The 17,909-nt window shown below is 37.5% G+C and overlaps 2 protein-coding genes across 4 annotated transcripts; one reads left to right on the top strand and one right to left on the bottom strand.

The window, feature by feature from the left end:
* Window positions 1-9,106: 9,106 nt before the first annotated feature.
* LOC148908431 (uncharacterized) lies at window positions 9,107-14,152 on the top strand. Of its 3 annotated transcripts, XM_089034916.1 has the most exons (10): window positions 9,120-9,516; window positions 9,603-10,138; window positions 10,215-10,572; window positions 10,711-10,908; window positions 11,098-11,284; window positions 11,550-11,801; window positions 12,071-12,242; window positions 12,501-12,649; window positions 12,736-12,936; window positions 13,334-14,152. In XM_089034916.1, the coding sequence occupies exons 1-10, from the start codon at window positions 9,163-9,165 to the stop codon at window positions 13,498-13,500; spliced, it is 2,574 nt and encodes an 857-aa protein (XP_088891042.1). In that variant the 5' UTR covers window positions 9,120-9,162; the 3' UTR covers window positions 13,501-14,152. The 3 variants fall into 3 exon arrangements, with proteins under 3 accessions (XP_088891044.1, XP_088891043.1, XP_088891042.1); XM_089034918.1 differs by lacking the exon at window positions 13,334-14,152 and having other exon boundaries at window positions 9,107-9,516; window positions 12,501-12,576; window positions 12,736-12,876; XM_089034917.1 differs by lacking the exon at window positions 12,736-12,936 and having other exon boundaries at window positions 9,117-9,516.
* Window positions 13,779-15,282, bottom strand: LOC148908430 (uncharacterized). Its single transcript, XM_089034919.1, has 3 exons — window positions 14,699-15,282; window positions 14,338-14,592; window positions 13,779-14,065 (listed from the first exon to the last, which is right to left on the bottom strand). Exons 1-3 carry the CDS (start codon window positions 14,989-14,991, stop codon window positions 13,954-13,956), a joined length of 660 nt encoding a protein of 219 aa, XP_088891045.1. The 5' UTR covers window positions 14,992-15,282; the 3' UTR covers window positions 13,779-13,953.
* Window positions 15,283-17,909: the final 2,627 nt, after the last annotated feature.

The raw sequence follows: 17,909 nt of genomic DNA, 5'->3' as shown, positions 1-17,909 counted from the left end.
AGCTATTCGTACGGTAATCATCACGCATGAACTTCGTAGCTCGAACACGCTGTGAGTTCCAGAGCCTAAGTGTTAAGTAGGGTTGGTAAATCATAAACTACTTTTACGACTGTTCACATCCAGTAAGAGGACTTTTCGCTACGGCTTTCCTTTTTCAAATGACCATATTTAAGGGTATCTTTGACCCATGTGCAAGGGTATCCTTGAACATATTTAAGGGTATCCTTTTTTCAAATGACCATACGCAAGAGTATCCTTTTTTCAAGAATGAGCACCAGACGAACTCAATTTAGTCTTTATGTGGTTAAACACCTATTTTAGAGAAGAAGAACTTTATTTGTACCCATTATTACATTTTTTTGTTCTAATTTGATACATTATTTTATGTTGAACAGATTGAGGGGTACCAACTTCCAAAAATAACTAAAAAGCTAAAAATGCTTGGAAGTCGGTTTACATATTCTTAATTAAAAGTCGTTACATTTAGGGTCGGGATTTCTGCTATTTATAATTATAATAATGAGCACAATAATAACATAATAATAACACACTAATAATAACAATAATAACATAATAATAACACACCGTATAAACACATAGGCAAAAAAGTCAATATGATTGAAAAAGTGACAAAAAAGACATAAAAACTATGCAAATACACACGCAGCACACAAGAGCATCATCAGTCTTTACAGTATATTTAAGTTAATTTGTAAAATAAATAATAAAAATAATAAAATGACATTCTGTGCGAATGTGAAAAACTCAAGGAACAGACTCATCCAGTCCTGGACTCGATTTCAGTCAGATACTACAAGCTGAAATATCCTTTTCTCCGCGCGCGACTTTTGAGCTTGTTTGAGCGGATAGAAATTAATCCCGTGCGGATATATATTTAAGCTTTTATCATCGATTTAACTTCAGACATGAATGTCTATTATCAAGGGGAAATGTCTGCCAACTTTGTCTTAAACTTGTTGTTTGTCGCTTCGTAATGATGAATTTGGTAGTTAGAAACCCATCCTCATTAACCTCGATTTAGTGTACGATTGATTTGTGACACAACAAACTGGAAGGATAAATAATAACAGCGCTTGGCTTGTGATTAAATGGTGTGTTTTGAAAAAAAGCTATATCACGGGCGTAGAGTGCATTTCACGGGCCCCTCACAGCCCAATTTACATACATTTACTGTATTTTACCTATATGTCTATCCGCCCGTGATGTAGTCCTCATCCGTATCCTGAATCTTTCACTATGAAAAACTACTTAAAGGCACTTTCAAAATACCCAAAACTCAAAGAATATGAAAAGATCATAGAGTACATTCTGTGTGACAGTGAAAAACTCAAGGTATAGACTAATCAAGTCCTTATATTAGTAGTTATAAACTTATATCTTATAACTCTCATATTCACCACCAACTATTGCATTACATCAACAGAAGGCGAAACTCTGAAGCGTGTGAAGGAGTGCGGAGTAGCTAGTTTTACAAAGATCACAACACTCAAAAGGACACCAAAGTAAGCCTAATAGAAATTCCCTTATTACATTATATTTCAACAGGATTTCATTGACAGGAGGGGGCATCTTTGTACTGAAGCTCGAAGAGCGTGAAGGAGTGTGAGATAGCTAAGCTTGCGAAAAGAACCTCAATGCTCAAATGGACACTTAAGATTTCCGAAAGAAAATTGAATGTGTATGATCAAGATAAAATGTTTCCAACTTCGTCTTAAACTTGTTGCTCGTCGCTTCGTCCATCATGAGTTTGGCGCGGGCTAGAAATCCATCCTAATTTATCTTGGTTTAGTGTACGATTGCTGCGTGATAAAACCAAAAAACCAAAGACGGCTACAGGTCATTTAGACATTCCTATATAGAACAAGAAACACTAAATAAAATCCATCATCTTCAGCATCGGTTTCGTGTACGATTCCTTCATGATACAACCAACTGCAAGAATAAGGAATAGTAGGATTAGCTTGTGAATGAATGACGTGTTTTGATAAAAAGACTACATCCCGGGCGGAGAGTGCATTTCAGGGCCCCCTCACAGCCCAAATTACATACATTTACTGTATTTTATGTGGTCACTCATCGCCCGTGATATACCGTAGTCTTTACCCGCGTTCCTTGAATACTTCACTGCAATTTGGAAGTCATGTTTTCTTTTTATCTTACCACTTAAAGGATGCAAAAAGCATAAAGATTAGATCCTGTAGGAATGTTAAAAAAGTAAAGGTACAGACTAATGTAGTAGTGGACATCCTTTTTATGTGATACAACAGGCTGCCAAATTCGTTTTTCCGGGCTCGACTTTTCAGCTTGTCTGAACGGATAGAATGTAAACCTGGATTTACCCTAGATACGGACGTGCTGTTTAGTTATCTTAAAGGTGCAAAAATAGCCTGGTTTAACAGGATATCGTATGATTTTTCGATTTTGGCGCCGCAAATAACATGTAACAAAATGTTACTATTGAGTCATATACCACATATAGAAACCGCGTTTGGATTATCCTCAGCATTTTTTCGATACTCCTGCGAATCAAAGTCACAGCGCGGCTAAAACAAACATCGTATTGGATTTTAGTATGTTTGGTCTGATTTAGCGGGGAAAGGATTCCCTTTTAATCTGCATAGTAAAGCTAGTAAGCGCTAATTTTGGCCCCAGAAAGGCCAATTGTAGCGCCTAGTACCTTGGGGAGGTGGGTAAGTTCAATTTATAGGCGTACGAGTGGCTTGCGGGTCCAAACTTTAGATGCTCGTAAATCTATTTCCTTTACGACCAAAACAAAACAAATTACACAATTGATCCCCATTTCTCTTGCTCTTTTAGAATTTGTTACTTTTTGCCTCAAAATCAAAAATCGTGGAAAATCACGATCTGGATTCACTCCTTGGATCGGACTTTTCCTAGTTGGAGTGTGCGGAACCAGAAAACTTTTACTCTAGTATTTCGACTTGAAACCACAGTGAAAAGTCTAACATTACTAGAAAAAGCATTTTGATGCAGTTATTTCGAAAAATTATCGAAAAATTATGGCTTTTATGAGATTGATACTTTAAGAGGTACTCTGTGAGAATCTGTGGATTTATTCCACTTATCATCTCTTTTCTTCTCTTTTTTTATCTCTTTTTTTACCGAAAAAGACGTTGGAAAACTCCTCACTTGTGTTCCTGCCACTATAACAAGCTAAAACAGAAAAAATAGCGGCCTACAATTACCATGGATACCACAAAGGGTGACAAGAAAGTCTTTACGCCAAATGGACGGATATTCTGTACAGTATCCCCGCATCAATGCTATTCAAGTGAAAACACAAAACGTGAGTAGTGATTTTTATGTTTGTTCAAAAACATATATTTAGAGTGTGCGTTTATTCCTTTACTATTATGGACTACCTGTGGTGCGACGAAGGTGAAGATACCACAGGGAGACCAATCACTTTTTACCATTGTTCTGATTTATATTAGAAACCAGATCGTAACTTTCCATCTTTGGACCTACCTCTTTACCCTTTACAAAATTATGGATATGGATATGTTAATTATTTTGCTAGCATAAAGTTGACATCCAGTGAAAGGACTTTTGAAGCTACTAATAAACTCCTAAACCAACTATATAGAGAGTAAAAGGAAATATTAATTAACTTCAAACTTTTCTCTTTTTCCAAATGTCATATGTTTTGGTCAACGCAGACCAAAATGCTGTAAAATAAACTAGTTCAAAAGAAACCTAATGGAAGAATATGGTTCAAAGTTGATAAGATGGTTCACAGGCCCTTTTCTGGATGTGAACTAAGCGTGAGACTACGAGGTTGAGACCTCTTCACATCCATTGAAGGGACCGATATTACCTTGAACCAAACTATGCTATCATATTAAAATATTCGCTCAACCGCGTCTCCCGTACGAATAACAATCGCTGTTATTTGTACGGGAGTGGAAAATGTTGATAAATATTCGCAGAATCGACTCCCGTACGAATAACAATCGCTGTTATATAAAAATTCATTAGAATATATGATCTAATGCGCTTATTTACAATCTTTACAATCATTAAGAATAAAACTAAACAAAAACTATATCTAAAATCACTATATTTACAGATAGAAAATCAAAATAAACGTCACTAAATCAACTTAATTTACCAAAACTCACAGTTACTCCGATCTCACAATTTAATTAAAAATTAAAAATATGCCTGCCTAAAGAGTTATGTTTTCAATTCTTTTTTAAATCTAGTAATTTTGTCCTCAGCCCTAGGGCTTGGAGGCAAAGCGTTCCATAAAACTGGGGCAGCCACTGAAAAGGCTCTATCTCCAGTGGTCGTCTTGGCCGATTTTATTACAAGACGATAAGGTGGGGTTCGAACCAACAGACAAAAAAAAAAAAAAAAAAAAGAATAATCGATTCCAAGGTGCCATACCCCCGAGACATCCGCAGAGCTGAGGCGGCGTATGGACTTCGGACCTGACGGCGATTAAATCCTTCTGCCCTTGGGTGTACGAATTACGCAAGAAAATGTTCTAGCCGAAGCATCAGGGGAGAGACCAGCCGGCCCCCAGACCATATCGGCTAATCCCTTGCATCTCTGCCACGCACGGAATCGGTTGAAAAAATACTGTTAAAAAGTCTAGTCTATTCGGTGCATTGTTTTCACGTCTATTGTTATGCTGATTCACCTGGAACCGTGGTCCAGTGGATAAAACTAGGCCTTCATATCATGACACTAAAAGTCAAGTCCGGTTGCGCGAAGTTAGTACATGGATGGGTGACCTGAAACCTTTACCTACTTATCGGGAAAAAAATTTTTTTAATGAACTTCAAGATTAAAATCCATTTTAGTTTAAGTTAAAATTCTAGATCTTGAAAATTAATAAAAGAATGATAAAAAGGCCGGTGATCTATGACACATGGGTCTCTATTCAATGAATAGAACTCTAGAACTCAGTCTGAACTCCGATTTAAAAGGATTCCTTACCTGATTTAGGAGAATCCCGTAACCTGATTTTGGCGTATCCCTTACCTGATTTAGGAGTTCCTATTTTCAAAATAATTTTATAAAATGCTATATATTTTGAAGCTTAATATTCGATTAAACTTCAGACAAGAATGTCTATTATCCAGATAAAATCTCTTTAAAAGTCTTCTCAAACTTGTTGTTCGTCTCTTCGTCCATGATGACTGTAACGGTTAGAAATCTATCCTCAATAGCCTCGGTTTAGCGTACTATTGTTTTATGATAGAACTTACTGGAAGGATAAAGAATAACAGGCGTGTTCTGCGATTTAATTGTGTATTTTAAGAAAATGACTACATCCCGGGCGTAGAGTGCTTTTCACGGGCCCCTCTCAGCCCAATTTACATACATTTACTGTATTTTATGGGGTCCCATCTCCGCCCGTGATGTAGTCTTCCCCAGCACGTATCTTGGCTTCACATTGAAACCCGTTCCGTGGAAGCCATTTTTTCAATTCTTACCATTTCTAGTAAAAAAAATCATTAGAAGTAGATTGTGTATGATCATAGAAAACTCAAGGTACAGACTAATCCAGTCCTGGACTAACTTTCTGTCCGATACAACAAGTCGTAAAAATTATTTTTCCCGCGCGCGGCTTTTCAGTTTTTGTGATCTGTAGCTGAACTAAACTAAGTACAGACGTGTGGTGCCGTGTTCTTAAAGGTGTATGAACTATAGTCTGGCGTAATGGAGACTAAAGAAAAAGAAAGTAACAGAATATTACGATTATCTATGCCATATTTGCATAGACCTTATAATTTTATCGATCGATACCCTGACGATCTTCTAAACTGGATTTCGGAGTATCCCTCACCTAATTTAGGAGTATCCCTTACCTGATTTAGGAGCTCCCTTACCTGATTTAGGAGTATCTGATTTAGGAGTATCCATTTACCTGATTTAGGAGTATCCCTTCACCTTATTTAGGAGTATCCCTTCACCTGATTTAGGAGTATCTGATTTAGGAGTATCCCTTCACCTGATTTAGGGGTATCCATTATCTGATTTAGGAGTATCTGATTTAGGAGTATCCATTCACCTGATTTAGGAGTATCCCTTCACCTGATTTAGGAGTATCTGCTTTAGGAGTATCCCTTCACCTAATTTAGGGGTATCCATTATCTGATTTAGGAGTATCCCTTCACCTGATTTAGGGGTATCCCTTCACCTGATTTAGGAGCTCCCTTACCTGATTTAGGAGTATCCCTTCACCTGATTTAGGAGTATCCCTTCACCTGATTCAGAAGTATCCCTTCACCTGATTTAGGAGTATCCCTTTACCTGATTTAGGAGTATCTCTAAACCTGGTTTAGAAGTATCCCTTAACCTGGTTTAGAACAAGCACCAAACAAACTCAATTTATTTTTGTGTGTGATTACGCACCTAATTTACAAAATGCTAAATATTTCATAGCTTTAATGTAATTATCGATTAAACTTCAGAAATAAATTTCTATTATCGAGATAACTAGATGTCTCCAAACCTTGTCTCAAAATTTTGTTCTTCGCTTCGTCCATGATGGATGTTCGCGGTTAGAAATCAATAATAATAATAATAATAATAATTTATTTCTTAATAAATAAATCAATCCTAAACCCGGTTTCGTGTAAGATTGCTTCATGATAGAACTAACTGGAAGGATAAAGAATTAATAGGCTTGCCTTGAGATTGAGAATGGTGTGTTTTGAGGAAAAGACTATATCTCGGGCGTAGAGTGCTTTTCACGGGCCCCTCACAGCCCAATTCACATACATTTACTGTATTTTATGGGGGTCCTTCTCCGCCCGGAATGTAGTCTTCGCCTCGCGGCACATATGTTTTCTTTTGAAACCCATTTGAAAGCCAATTTTTCGATTCCTATAATATCTAAAGCATGGACAAATCATAAAGAGAAGTGTCTGTATGACTGTGAAAAACTCAAGGTACAGGAATGACTTTATAAAACTATCATTTTCTAAAGAAAACACTTGTCGAAAACATTTCAAACTTTAAAAAACTTTACTTTTGCCTATATATATTTTGAAAACATTCTTATCAGCAAGAATTATAATGACAATTTTTTTGCAGTTCATTCAAGTCTAGGCATGCTGCGTATATTTGGTCAACAATATGAAGGTATTCTTTGTAGTTATAAACGTCCGCTAACGAAATAAAATAAAATATATCAATCCAAATATTTTTGCATTTGCAAAGTGCTTTCTATCATTTCTTGTCAAAATGAAATATTTTTCATCAACAACGACGAAAAATGCTATTTCTACAATATTTGATGAATTTTTTTACGTATGAGTTTTATTTTCTTCATTTTCGAGTAAAAGTTGTTGTTTATCGAACCGAATCTCGATTTAATTAAGAAATATTTAATGTTCGCTGATTGGCTAATTTGCTGAGAGAAACAAAATCACCTGGCTTCATAGAAACGGCCGAGAAGGTTCCATCAACCAATCAGATTGCTCGACGTCATGGGTGCTCTTTAATAGTACAGTCTGCGACACGGCTTCAGTCTTTTTATCTCCAACTTGGTCAATTTTGAGTGCAAATGAAAAAATGAGGGATTTCTTTCTAATGACGATCTTCTTTTATCAAGTCTGTAACGTTAAAGGTAAAGAACTAGATATCATTAGGAAGGAAGGAAGTCCTTTAAAGTGTATATCAGGTCTAGAATTTTTTTACGGTTTTGTCATCTCTAGATGATATAGATAAATATTCCAAAAAAAAATTTTCGATTTCGAATTTTTTTCACCTCGAAATCAGCCTTCAAAGTTAGATTTCTGGCGACGCCCAGTCGTGTTGGCCGTGTTTTGGGAGACGCTAATGGACTGGCACTAGTTTTTCTGTGACGTAAATTCGGTGACACAGTTTAGATCGGCCTACCCTGGTCCCAGAGCTTTCTCGTATTTTTTTTTCTCTGTAAAATCGCCGCGAAGCGGCAACAACGAGCTGCGAAGCAGCGAGCCGCGAGAAACCTCTGGTCACGACCGTTGAGAACCTCACTTTCATGCCATCATAGCTGTCAAATCCATCATTTCTAGTCGACCAATCACAAAAGGATGATCGTGTTACAAATTATAATTAGGGTGTGGAGGCTTAATGCTATATACCAACACTATTTTTTTCAAGTAGGGGTGGGAGAAGAGACTTTGTATATTTACGAGCTGTCAAAATAGTATGCTACACGTGCGACTCTTCTTACTTCGACTCAATAGTTATGTTATGCAGAAAGATTATAATACACCGGTAAAGGTATTTATACAGCGTCCAAACGACTTCTGTAGAGCTTGCAGAGAAAGTATAAAAATCAGTGGGCGCTCGCAAATTAATATTTTTGGAGCAAATAAACAAGAATTTCTTCGCCGTATTTTCGATTCATCAATATCTCCTGTTAAACTGCTTGCTGTCATGCCTCGGGAATTCAACTCTCGGATATGAGACTCCACCAGCGAATTTAGCGGACAAATCACCAAGACGATGGCGTTCCTTGGGTAAGGAAAGCCTCTGAGATAAAGTTCCTTACAGAAGTCGACCAGTAGTTGGAATATGATTGACTTGCCATGACCGGTTGGCAAAACGGCGAAGACATCTTCTCGGTTTAACAGACCAAACAAAGCGTTGCTTTGCTCAGCCGATAGCTGTTCTATTTCGGGAAAACGACTTTCGAGAATTGACTTCAAGATACTCTCGAATAGTTCTCTGGATATCAAAACCGTCATTGAAACTATAAACCAGCAATATTTATAAACTATAGACTTTAGATAAGATTGTAAGATGTGTTAAAGATCAAACTTCAGGCTGACAAGACGCTATAATGACAATATAGTCCGATGGCACGAAAAGCCTGACCCCTCCCCCCAAACAAAAATATTGACGTGACAAGCTCATTCAGCCCCTACCCCCATAGATATCTAATCCAGCCAATCATATTTCTCGTACAGTGATTAAAATAGCCATCCAATCAGAATTCGACGATCATAAGTTGATGGCATGAAAGTGAGGTTCTCAACGGTCGTGACCAGAGGTTTCTCGCGGCTCGCTGCTTCGTAGCTCGTTGTTGCCGCTTCGCGGCGATTTTACAGAGAAAAAAAAATACGAGAAATCTCTGGGACCAGGGTAAGATCGGCCTTTCGAAGTATTGTAAATATGCCTAGTAGGTGCGTGGTTGGAGGGTGTTCAAATATAACGAAGAAAGGCATAAAACTTCATACGATCCCTTATTTTAATGATGACCGACCAATAGCAAAGGCTAGAAGGAAAAGATGGGTCGATTTTGTGTTGAAAAGACGAGCAAAATGGACGCCTACGGCGACTTCGGCAATATGCTCGGAGCACTTTTCTTCAGAGGACTACAGTCAGCGTTACTCTTTCGGAGAAGACGACAGAAAGCTGGCACACTTAGTAAGGGATGAGACCGGAATTGTGTCATACCCAAAACTTTACCCAGTTCCATCGACTAGTTCAGCTGAAGCCAACAATTCTCAAAGAAATCGCCGAAAGGTAAGTCGTCGATTGATAATAAAAAAATGTCACACATATTGGACTATATGCCCCAACTGTAGCACTATCGTTTGTTTACTATATAGATTCTTAGAGACATGATCGCTGCTAGTACTGGTGAGTCCAGAGAAGCCATGGGACCTGTTAGAGAGCTTGAGAATGAAGACAGGTTACCTGTAGACAATGCAGAGGAGCCTGATACAGTAATCAGTGCCGAGGATTGTTCTTCAGCGCGGGATTTCAGCACCCAGACTCCAGATTGCTTGGCTTGCAAAAAGCTCAAAGAAGAAAAACGATTGCTACATAATAAATGCATCGATTTAAAAAACAAGATCGATTCTCTGGCAAAGGAACCCACTCCAAAATCGTCCTGTGGTATTCAGTGTAATTTAACACAGCTGAACGACCATGAAGAAGGTCTTGGAGAAAGGATCGGAGAGAATTTGGAACAAGACGATGAGTATGTAAATATGGAAGTGGAGGAAGATGATGAGGACACAGTTGACTATGACATTACAGAGGAAGAGCCTGAGAGTATCCCTGATGACGTTGACTATCACCCCTACACAGATACAGAGACAGAAACTGAAACGGAGGATGAAGAGCATATGACAGGAAGGAGGTATGGAATAAATTTGATCTTTATAGTTTAAATCTTGACAAAAAATAATTTGTTTTGCTGTTGTTTTGTCTTACAGATTCAATTCAAGCAACTATAGCACTAGAACTGAGCCTAAGTACATTGTCTTCTTGTCCAAGCTGTTATTGTTGTTCTCCTTCTGCCACTCCTGCAAGACTGAAAACCCTGTTGTGACATACCGAGAAGTAGGGACTATGGTCAATATCACTACTACATGCCAAAACCCCAGATGCCCAAAGAAGGAAAATACTTGGAGAAGCCAACCCAACATGACAGGCACTAAGATCCCAGCTGGTAATATTCTCCTGTGCTTTGCTGTCCTAACTGCAGGTGCTTCTGCAAGCAAGGTTTTCAGGCTGTTTCAGCACATGGGAGTTGCCTGCATCACACTTACTACTTTCTTTAAACATCAAGGGGTACGCAATGTTTACAAAATGCTTTATTTATAAAAATGATCTATCATAGTTGAATTTAGTTGAGTAATGCAAACAAGGGCTCTGTACCTGAGAAGTAGGAGAATTATTTTCCATGTAAATTTATTTTTTGAATTTTAGGAAAAGCTGTTTCCTTCCATCCTGCTGTTTTGGAAAAAGTACCAAAAAGTAATGCTAAGTGAAGTAAAGTCACTGCCAGAGCCCCTAACACTATCTGGAGATGCCAGGCATGACAGCATGGGGCACAGCGCCAAATTTGGAGTATACTCAATCTTCCTTTGTAATTTGCCGAACATTATTCATTTTTCCCTCGTACAGGTATGTTATCATCATTGGATGTTATGATTCTACTATACCTGTCCTTACTGCCAAAACAGGTAGTGAGAATTAAACTTGTAAAAAAGCACTTTGTTGACTTTACATTCATTATGTTCTGTACACACATTCTTATTTGACTCTATAAGATAATTAATGCTAATCTTTGCATTGTGTCATTGTTCCTTTTAGAGAAATGAAACTGGTAGCAGTACGGCGATGGAGTACGTTGGTTTCAATAGGAGCATCAACTTCCTTCTTCAAATTGGCCTTACAATTGGCACCTTCGTATCTGACAGACATCTCTCCATTGCCAAACACATGCGAGAAAAGCTGCCAAATATTACTCACTATTTTGATCTTTGGCACCTAAAGAAATGTATGAATATCTAGTGGTATTATTATTAATATCATATTTTATTAATTATTGGTGTGACATATTTTAAACCTCTACACCACTTATTTAATGAAGGCAAAGCAAATATTAGTAAATATTTACTACAGTTATCTTTGAATATCTCTTGGTCAACTATACCTGTTTTCATGTCACCTTTGGAGTCAGAATGATTGTTTATGAATACATTTATTCTAATGGCATATGTATATTATGATAATAATAGTAATATATTGCATTTAATTTGCAGCTGTCAAGAAGGCTCTGAACAAAGTTGCAAGAGAAAAAGGATGTGAATTAATCAAGGACTGGATTCAGCCTTGCTTAAACCATCTCCATTGGAGTGCGACATCAACTGTCTGTGGAACCGGAAGAATCATCTGGTCAAAATTAAACTCCTTCAAAAGCCACATTCTTAATAGGCATAAAGATCTACCTGACCCTCTGTTCAATAAGTGCTCACATGCCGATGACATAACACCTAGGAAATGGCTTATCCCTGGTACTCTTTCTCTATTTTTATGTTGATAATTTCAAAATTTGTCACCACTGTTTTGTTCACACGGTTTTGGAAGAGTGATCCAAATTCCATTTCCTGGCCAAATCCCATGCTCTCAAATTAGTTATGTTTTTGAGCAACTCCAATTCCCACTTCTTATTTGCAAATCCCAAACCTGGTGCATAAAATTGAATTTTTCTAGCCCAGAAAAGTTGACTCCTAGTACCTAGCACCTATTTGACTGTTATAATTATGTTATTTTTCTTTATTAGATTCTGTGGCATATGAGAAACTGGACAAAGCATTGAGCAAAAAAGGAATTGTTGCTGGCATTAAACAGGCTTCTCCTTTATCGCAAACAAGTTGCCTTGAGGGATTTCACTCGCTACTAAATCAGTTTTGTCCCAAAATGATTGCATTCTCTTTCCCTGGAATGTATTGCAGGTATCTAGTACTGTGTATAACTTGTATCAATATGTATTTTTGCTATATATATTTTTCTAATATTATAATCATAGTATTATTCTCATATAAAAGCTATCAAGAAATAAGACATAAATGCATGACTAAATATTTGCATTCTTGCAAAAACTTGAATTGCAATATGCAAAATAAAGAAACAAATGAAATCAAACTAAGATATTCGAATAATAAGAATAATAATTTGTTATAATCATTCTCTTTGTTTTCTTTCCTTCCAAGACAAATACTTGCTGTAAGCCACTTCAACTACAATATCATTAGAGAGACAAAAAAGAAGCCAGATGGATCAGACCAAGTGAGATTTATTTATCCGAAGTTTAAAAATGGGGAGGCTACTGTAAGAGATGTGAGAATAAAACCAGATTATGGTAAGAATTGCTATTTCGGCACATCTGATTTAACAAAAAGTCAAAAAATACTTGTATACATGTTATTGTTTATCTTTTATCAATAGGGTATGTGGAAGAGATATACATCACTTTTCTCGAAGCATTGCAGAAAGAAGACATGTTAAGAGAGGCACAGAAAGAATTAAAAGAAATGACCCCACCATCAATGAACACGATGCTGGTAAAAGAAAGTAAAACTGTGGCTTTGGAAAAAAAGGAAAAAAGAAAGAGTATGGTTGTAGACAATGTACCACCCACAACACCATGTGAGTAGGATGTTATTTCCCATTGATGTTTCTAAGTTTGAAGAGTGCCATCATCATACCTGTGAAATTTGCTTAGCTGAATAGCACTGAATAGTGCTTACCAAACAAAAGAAAACAAATGAATTTGTGCTAATTATTACTACTATTTAGATTTTGTACTATTTCACTGGTTATACTGACTGCACTCTGTTTCAGTGTTCAAATATCACCAAGTCCTTATTCAGTGCTTTCACTATAGATCTTTCTTCATAATTAGACTGTTGTGTCTAAGTCATGAAGGTTTATTTCTAATATGTTGAATAATCTAACAGTCATAACATAATAGAAGTATAATATAAACTAACAATTTTGTCATCAACTATTCACTTCATGCTAATTTGTGCATTACTTTTATCAGTATCACAGGTACTTGAACAAGAAGCCAAAGCTGCCGAAATGAAGAAAACAAAGAAGATTGGAGAAGGCAGGATAGAGAAATCAATCCCTCATTGCACTCATTGCAAGAATCCCATGAAAGGACACAAGAATGTGAAAGACTGCCCTAAAAACCAGAAAAGCAGTTAATACTCTCTTGCTTTTAGAGTGAAGTTACTAAACCCGTGAAATAGAAATTACTTGTTAAGGTGTAATAGTCAAATAGACACAAAAGAAAACAATGGCATTAGAGTCTCAGTGCTAAGGTGTATTAGTCTACTATCCATTTCACTGGTTTAGTGACTTCACTCTTATATTAATATGTAGAAATGTATCATTTTGTAATACTTTTTACAATTAATTATTTTATAATTTTTTATTATAGTTGTAAGTGCAATACAAAGTGACAAATACAAAACAACCCTCATAAAGGCAATTTGAATCATTTCTATTAGACCCATGATACAAAGTTGTATAATTAGTGAGGAGAGTCGAAGTAAAACAAAAGAAAACAGTGAATATCTACTACTATGTAGTGCAATTTTTTTCATGCTTCAAGTAAAATCACTCTAATGCAATGTTCTGTTTATAATATAATATGTATCACTCGTTATCTTCGTATGCACAAGCAGGCAGTGGGATTCTCTTGGATCCTCCTCCTTGATAACCATGAACCAATTGGGTGAATTCCCTGTAAGCTGTTGCACGGAGAAGCCTAAAATATGAAATGATAATTTGTTAGTATATAAACTTATCAAACAAACAAGAATATATTCTTGAAATAAACAACTGTCAGTTACAATTGCTATTTACATCATTATCATGGAAATAAGTAATACTTTAAAACGGCATGGTATGACTTGTAAAGCACGTGAACAGTAAAAGATATAAGAAAATAAGGAAGAAAACATTAGTCATAGTTATCTTACTTGTTCTGGGCCCATGTAATTAAAACTAAGCTTAGAAGGAAAAAAAGGATTTACTCACTCTTCTTCACTGCCAGTTTGTCTATACTTATATCCGTTGATAGTGCGGTATTTGGCACATGATGAACGTAGGGACCAGCGATTTAAACAAACAGGCTCAAACCCTGGATGTAAGGTCACACAAATGGGAGGTACTTCCAATTCTTCGAGCACTTCGGAAGACTTCAGTGACTCGAGACAACCCTCTATTTCGTGACAGCAATTACACTCTTGAGGTTTTTGAAGTAAGTCTTTCTTGCAATGACCGCATCTACACCTAAAAGAGGAAACGTTTAGATTTGCGAGTTAGTAAAAAAATCAAAACGAAACTAAATATTTTGCAAAAAGAGTGAGCTTGTAGCTAGATCTTGATAGTTACGTACCAAGCGCTATTCGGCGTGACGCCATCAAATCTTTCTTGAAGCTTTTCATTTCTCTTCTCGATCTTTGAAATTTCTTCGTTATATTCACTGAGCCATTCCGCATCAGCAAGTGGTTCTGAAGAATATGGTCCTACCAACTCGTGAGATTCAGACCTGGGGTAGCTATCATCTGACTCGTGTGTTTCAGCATGTTGATGGCATTCGTCCTCTATTTCTCCATCCTCTTCCTCTGAATATATACTTGAAATCTCGCTTTCAGAGCTGCAATCACTCCCGTAATAGTTCGTAGCCATCTTGTGAAATTATATATTGAAATTTATGTTTTTTGAAGGAATGAAAGTCACTAACGGGTCAATGTTTACAATACTTTGTCTACTCGTATCCTTGACAATCGCTTTTCTCGGTTCTCGAATTTACGTCACTAGTTACCAGTCTCCTAAAACACGGCCAACACGACTGGGCGTCGCCAGAAATCTAACTTTGAAGGCTGATTTCGAGGTGAAAAAAATTCGAAATCGAAAAATTTTTTTTGGAATATTTATTTATATCATCTAGAGATGCCAAAACCGTAAAAAAATTCTAGACCTGATGTTAGATTTGCATTGATTGACATGTAATTATATATGACGATCGTACATAATAAAACACAAATACACCACAATTACTGGCGACGAGGATGGCCACATTGTAAAAATTCGGAGGACTTCTTCTTGAAATAATGTGAGATTTCCTTGGTTTTCACAAACAAAAATGGCCTTTATTGGAAGAATAGAACCATTCGACGAAGCTACAGAAACATGGAGTGCCTACATCGAGCGTTTGGAACAATATTTTACAGTCAACGAGATCAAAACAGAGAAGAAAGTTCCCGCGCTTCTTACGCTACTTGGAAGTAAAACTTATAATCTCTTACGAAATTTAGCAGCTCCAGAAAAGCCTTCTGAGCTTGAGTATAATACCATCGTACACCTTTTGGAGAGACAACTATCGCCTAAACCGTCTGTAATCACTCAACGTTTCCGATTTCATACAAGAATGCAAGACGAAGGAGAAACTATAAACGACTACGTAGCACAACTAAGGAAGTTGGCGATTCACTGCAACTTCGATAACCTGAACGACACACTCAGAGATAGATTAGTATGTGGAATCCGTAATACCGGAATACAGAAAAGATTGCTTTCAGAATCTACGTTACCACTGGAAAAAGCTATCGCAATATCCGTAGCAATGGAAATGGCCGCGAAAGACGCCATTGAATTACAAGGTAAGCACAAAGAAGTTGGTGTAAACAAGATAGCTAAAGCAAAGCCTAGAAAACCAACCGAAAATCAGCTTAAACCAAGAGATAATACGTGTTTTAGATGTGATAAACCAGGTCATTCATCTAATTCATGTAAACATAAAGAAGCTACATGTTATTTTTGCAAGAAGAAAGGACATATCGAGAAAGCATGTTTAGCTAAACGCAGACAACAAACACGCCGCCATACACGCCGGAATGTACACGCCCTCGATAACAATGCCGATAGCGAAGACGAGTCGGACAGCGACAATGAACTTCCCGTAGGAAGCTTAGACATTAATTCGATAAAAGAGAAGAAAACTAAGCCTATTCAACTACCATTAAATATTAATGGAAAGAAAGTATCAATGGAGCTTGACACAGGATCAGCAGTTTCAGTTATGTCTAAAGATGAATTTGAGAAGCAAGTCGGCAAGGCTAAAATTGAGCCCACAAAAGTTGTTTTAAAAACCTACTCAGGAGAGAAAATTCATCCGTTAGGAATCACACGCGTCAAGGTAAAGTACAAAAATCAAGAGAAAAACCTCGAATTATATCTAGTCGAGAGAGGCACAGCAGCACTGTTTGGCCGAGATTGGTTAGCAGCGATACAGTTAGAATGGAAAGAGATAAACAACGTGTTAACACTGAATAAGGAACCTGCAAGTACCAACAACGCACTAGACAATATCTTAAACAAATATCCAACAGTCTTTGAAGAAGGAATTGGGAAAGTGAAGGACATCAAGGCGACATTAAAGTTCAAAGAGGAACCGCAACCAGTATTTCTGAAAGCCAGACAACTACCATATGCCTTGAGACCAAAGGTGGAGCGAGAATTAGACGAGCTAGAGAAAATGGGAATAATATCCAAAGTGGAAACAAGCGAATGGGCCACACCCATAGTTCCCGTACTCAAGAAAAACGGAAGAGTAAGAATCTGCGGAGACTTTAAGCTCACAGTTAATCCCCAGCTTGCAGTGGACCAGTACCCGTTACCCAGGATAGAAGATGTGTTCGCATCGTTAGCAGATGGAGAAAAGTTCACAAAGATCGATTTGAGGCAAGCCTACCTACACATGGAGATGGAAGAAAACTCAAAGAAGTATTTAACTGTGAATACGCACAAGGGTCTATACCAGTTCAACCGGATGTTGTTTGGAATCGCTTCTGCACCAGCAATATGGCAGAGGACTATGGAACAGATTCTGCAAGGAATACCATCAGTCCAATGCATCCTAGATGACATGATAATAACTGGTAAGGACAATACCGAACATTTTAACAATCTGGATAGTGTGTTGAGCCGTCTGCAACAGTACCAACTCAAGGTCAACCTAGACAAATGCCAGTTCTTCCAAGATAAGATCGAATACTGTGGACACAAGATAGACAAGCACGGCATACACAAGACAGAGGAGAAGATTAAAGCAGTGCGTGATACTCCAGCACCAAAGAATGTCACTCAGCTTCGCGCATTCATTGGCCTCGTAAATTATTACCACAGATTTCTACCAGACCTAGCCTCGGTAATGAGACCACTCCACCAGCTACTGGAACAAGGTAAAGCATGGCAGTGGACGAAAGCATGTGACAAAGTCTTCGAGAAGGTAAAAGAGATGGTCACGTCAGATTTGGTATTGTGTCATCATGATTCCAAGAAGCCTATCCGCTTAGCATGCGACGCGTCACCATATGGAGTCGGCGCAGTTCTGTCCCATATCATCGATGGACAAGAAAGACCAATAGCATTCGCTTCTCGCACCTTAACGAAAGCAGAGAAAAACTACTCTCAAATTGACAAAGAAGCATTAGCAATCATCTTTGGAATCAAACGATTCCACACCTACCTTTACGGAAGACAGTTTACGTTGGTTACGGATCATCAACCACTAGTAACCATCTTCAGCCCAACCAAAGGCATAC

Source organism: Actinia tenebrosa, unplaced genomic scaffold (assembly GCF_029948245.1).
Source record: "Actinia tenebrosa isolate PJP-AT-01 unplaced genomic scaffold, QUT_ActTen_1.0 PGA_scaffold3__52_contigs__length_22856419, whole genome shotgun sequence".
NCBI lineage: Eukaryota > Metazoa > Cnidaria > Anthozoa > Actiniaria > Actiniidae > Actinia > Actinia tenebrosa.
This window is presented reverse-complemented; position numbering and strand designations above follow the sequence as displayed.

Bases quoted from the DNA above. Each gene is read 5' to 3' on its own strand.
- LOC148908431 (XM_089034916.1), top strand. From the start codon at position 9,163: ATGCCTAGTAGGTGCGTGGTTGGAGGGTGTTCAAATATAACGAAGAAA. The intron at 9,517-9,602 runs GTAAGTCGTCGA...TTTACTATATAG, and splicing joins CTCAAAGAAATCGCCGAAAG to ATTCTTAGAGACATGATCGC. The intron at 11,802-12,070 runs GTACTCTTTCTC...TTTCTTTATTAG, and splicing joins TAGGAAATGGCTTATCCCTG to ATTCTGTGGCATATGAGAAA.
- LOC148908430 (XM_089034919.1), bottom strand. From the start codon at position 14,991: ATGGCTACGAACTATTACGGGAGTGATTGCAGCTCTGAAAGCGAGATT. The intron at 14,593-14,698 runs GTACGTAACTAT...TTCCTCTTTTAG, and splicing joins GTCACGCCGAATAGCGCTTG to GTGTAGATGCGGTCATTGCA. The intron at 14,066-14,337 runs GTGAGTAAATCC...TTCATATTTTAG, and splicing joins CAAACTGGCAGTGAAGAAGA to GCTTCTCCGTGCAACAGCTT.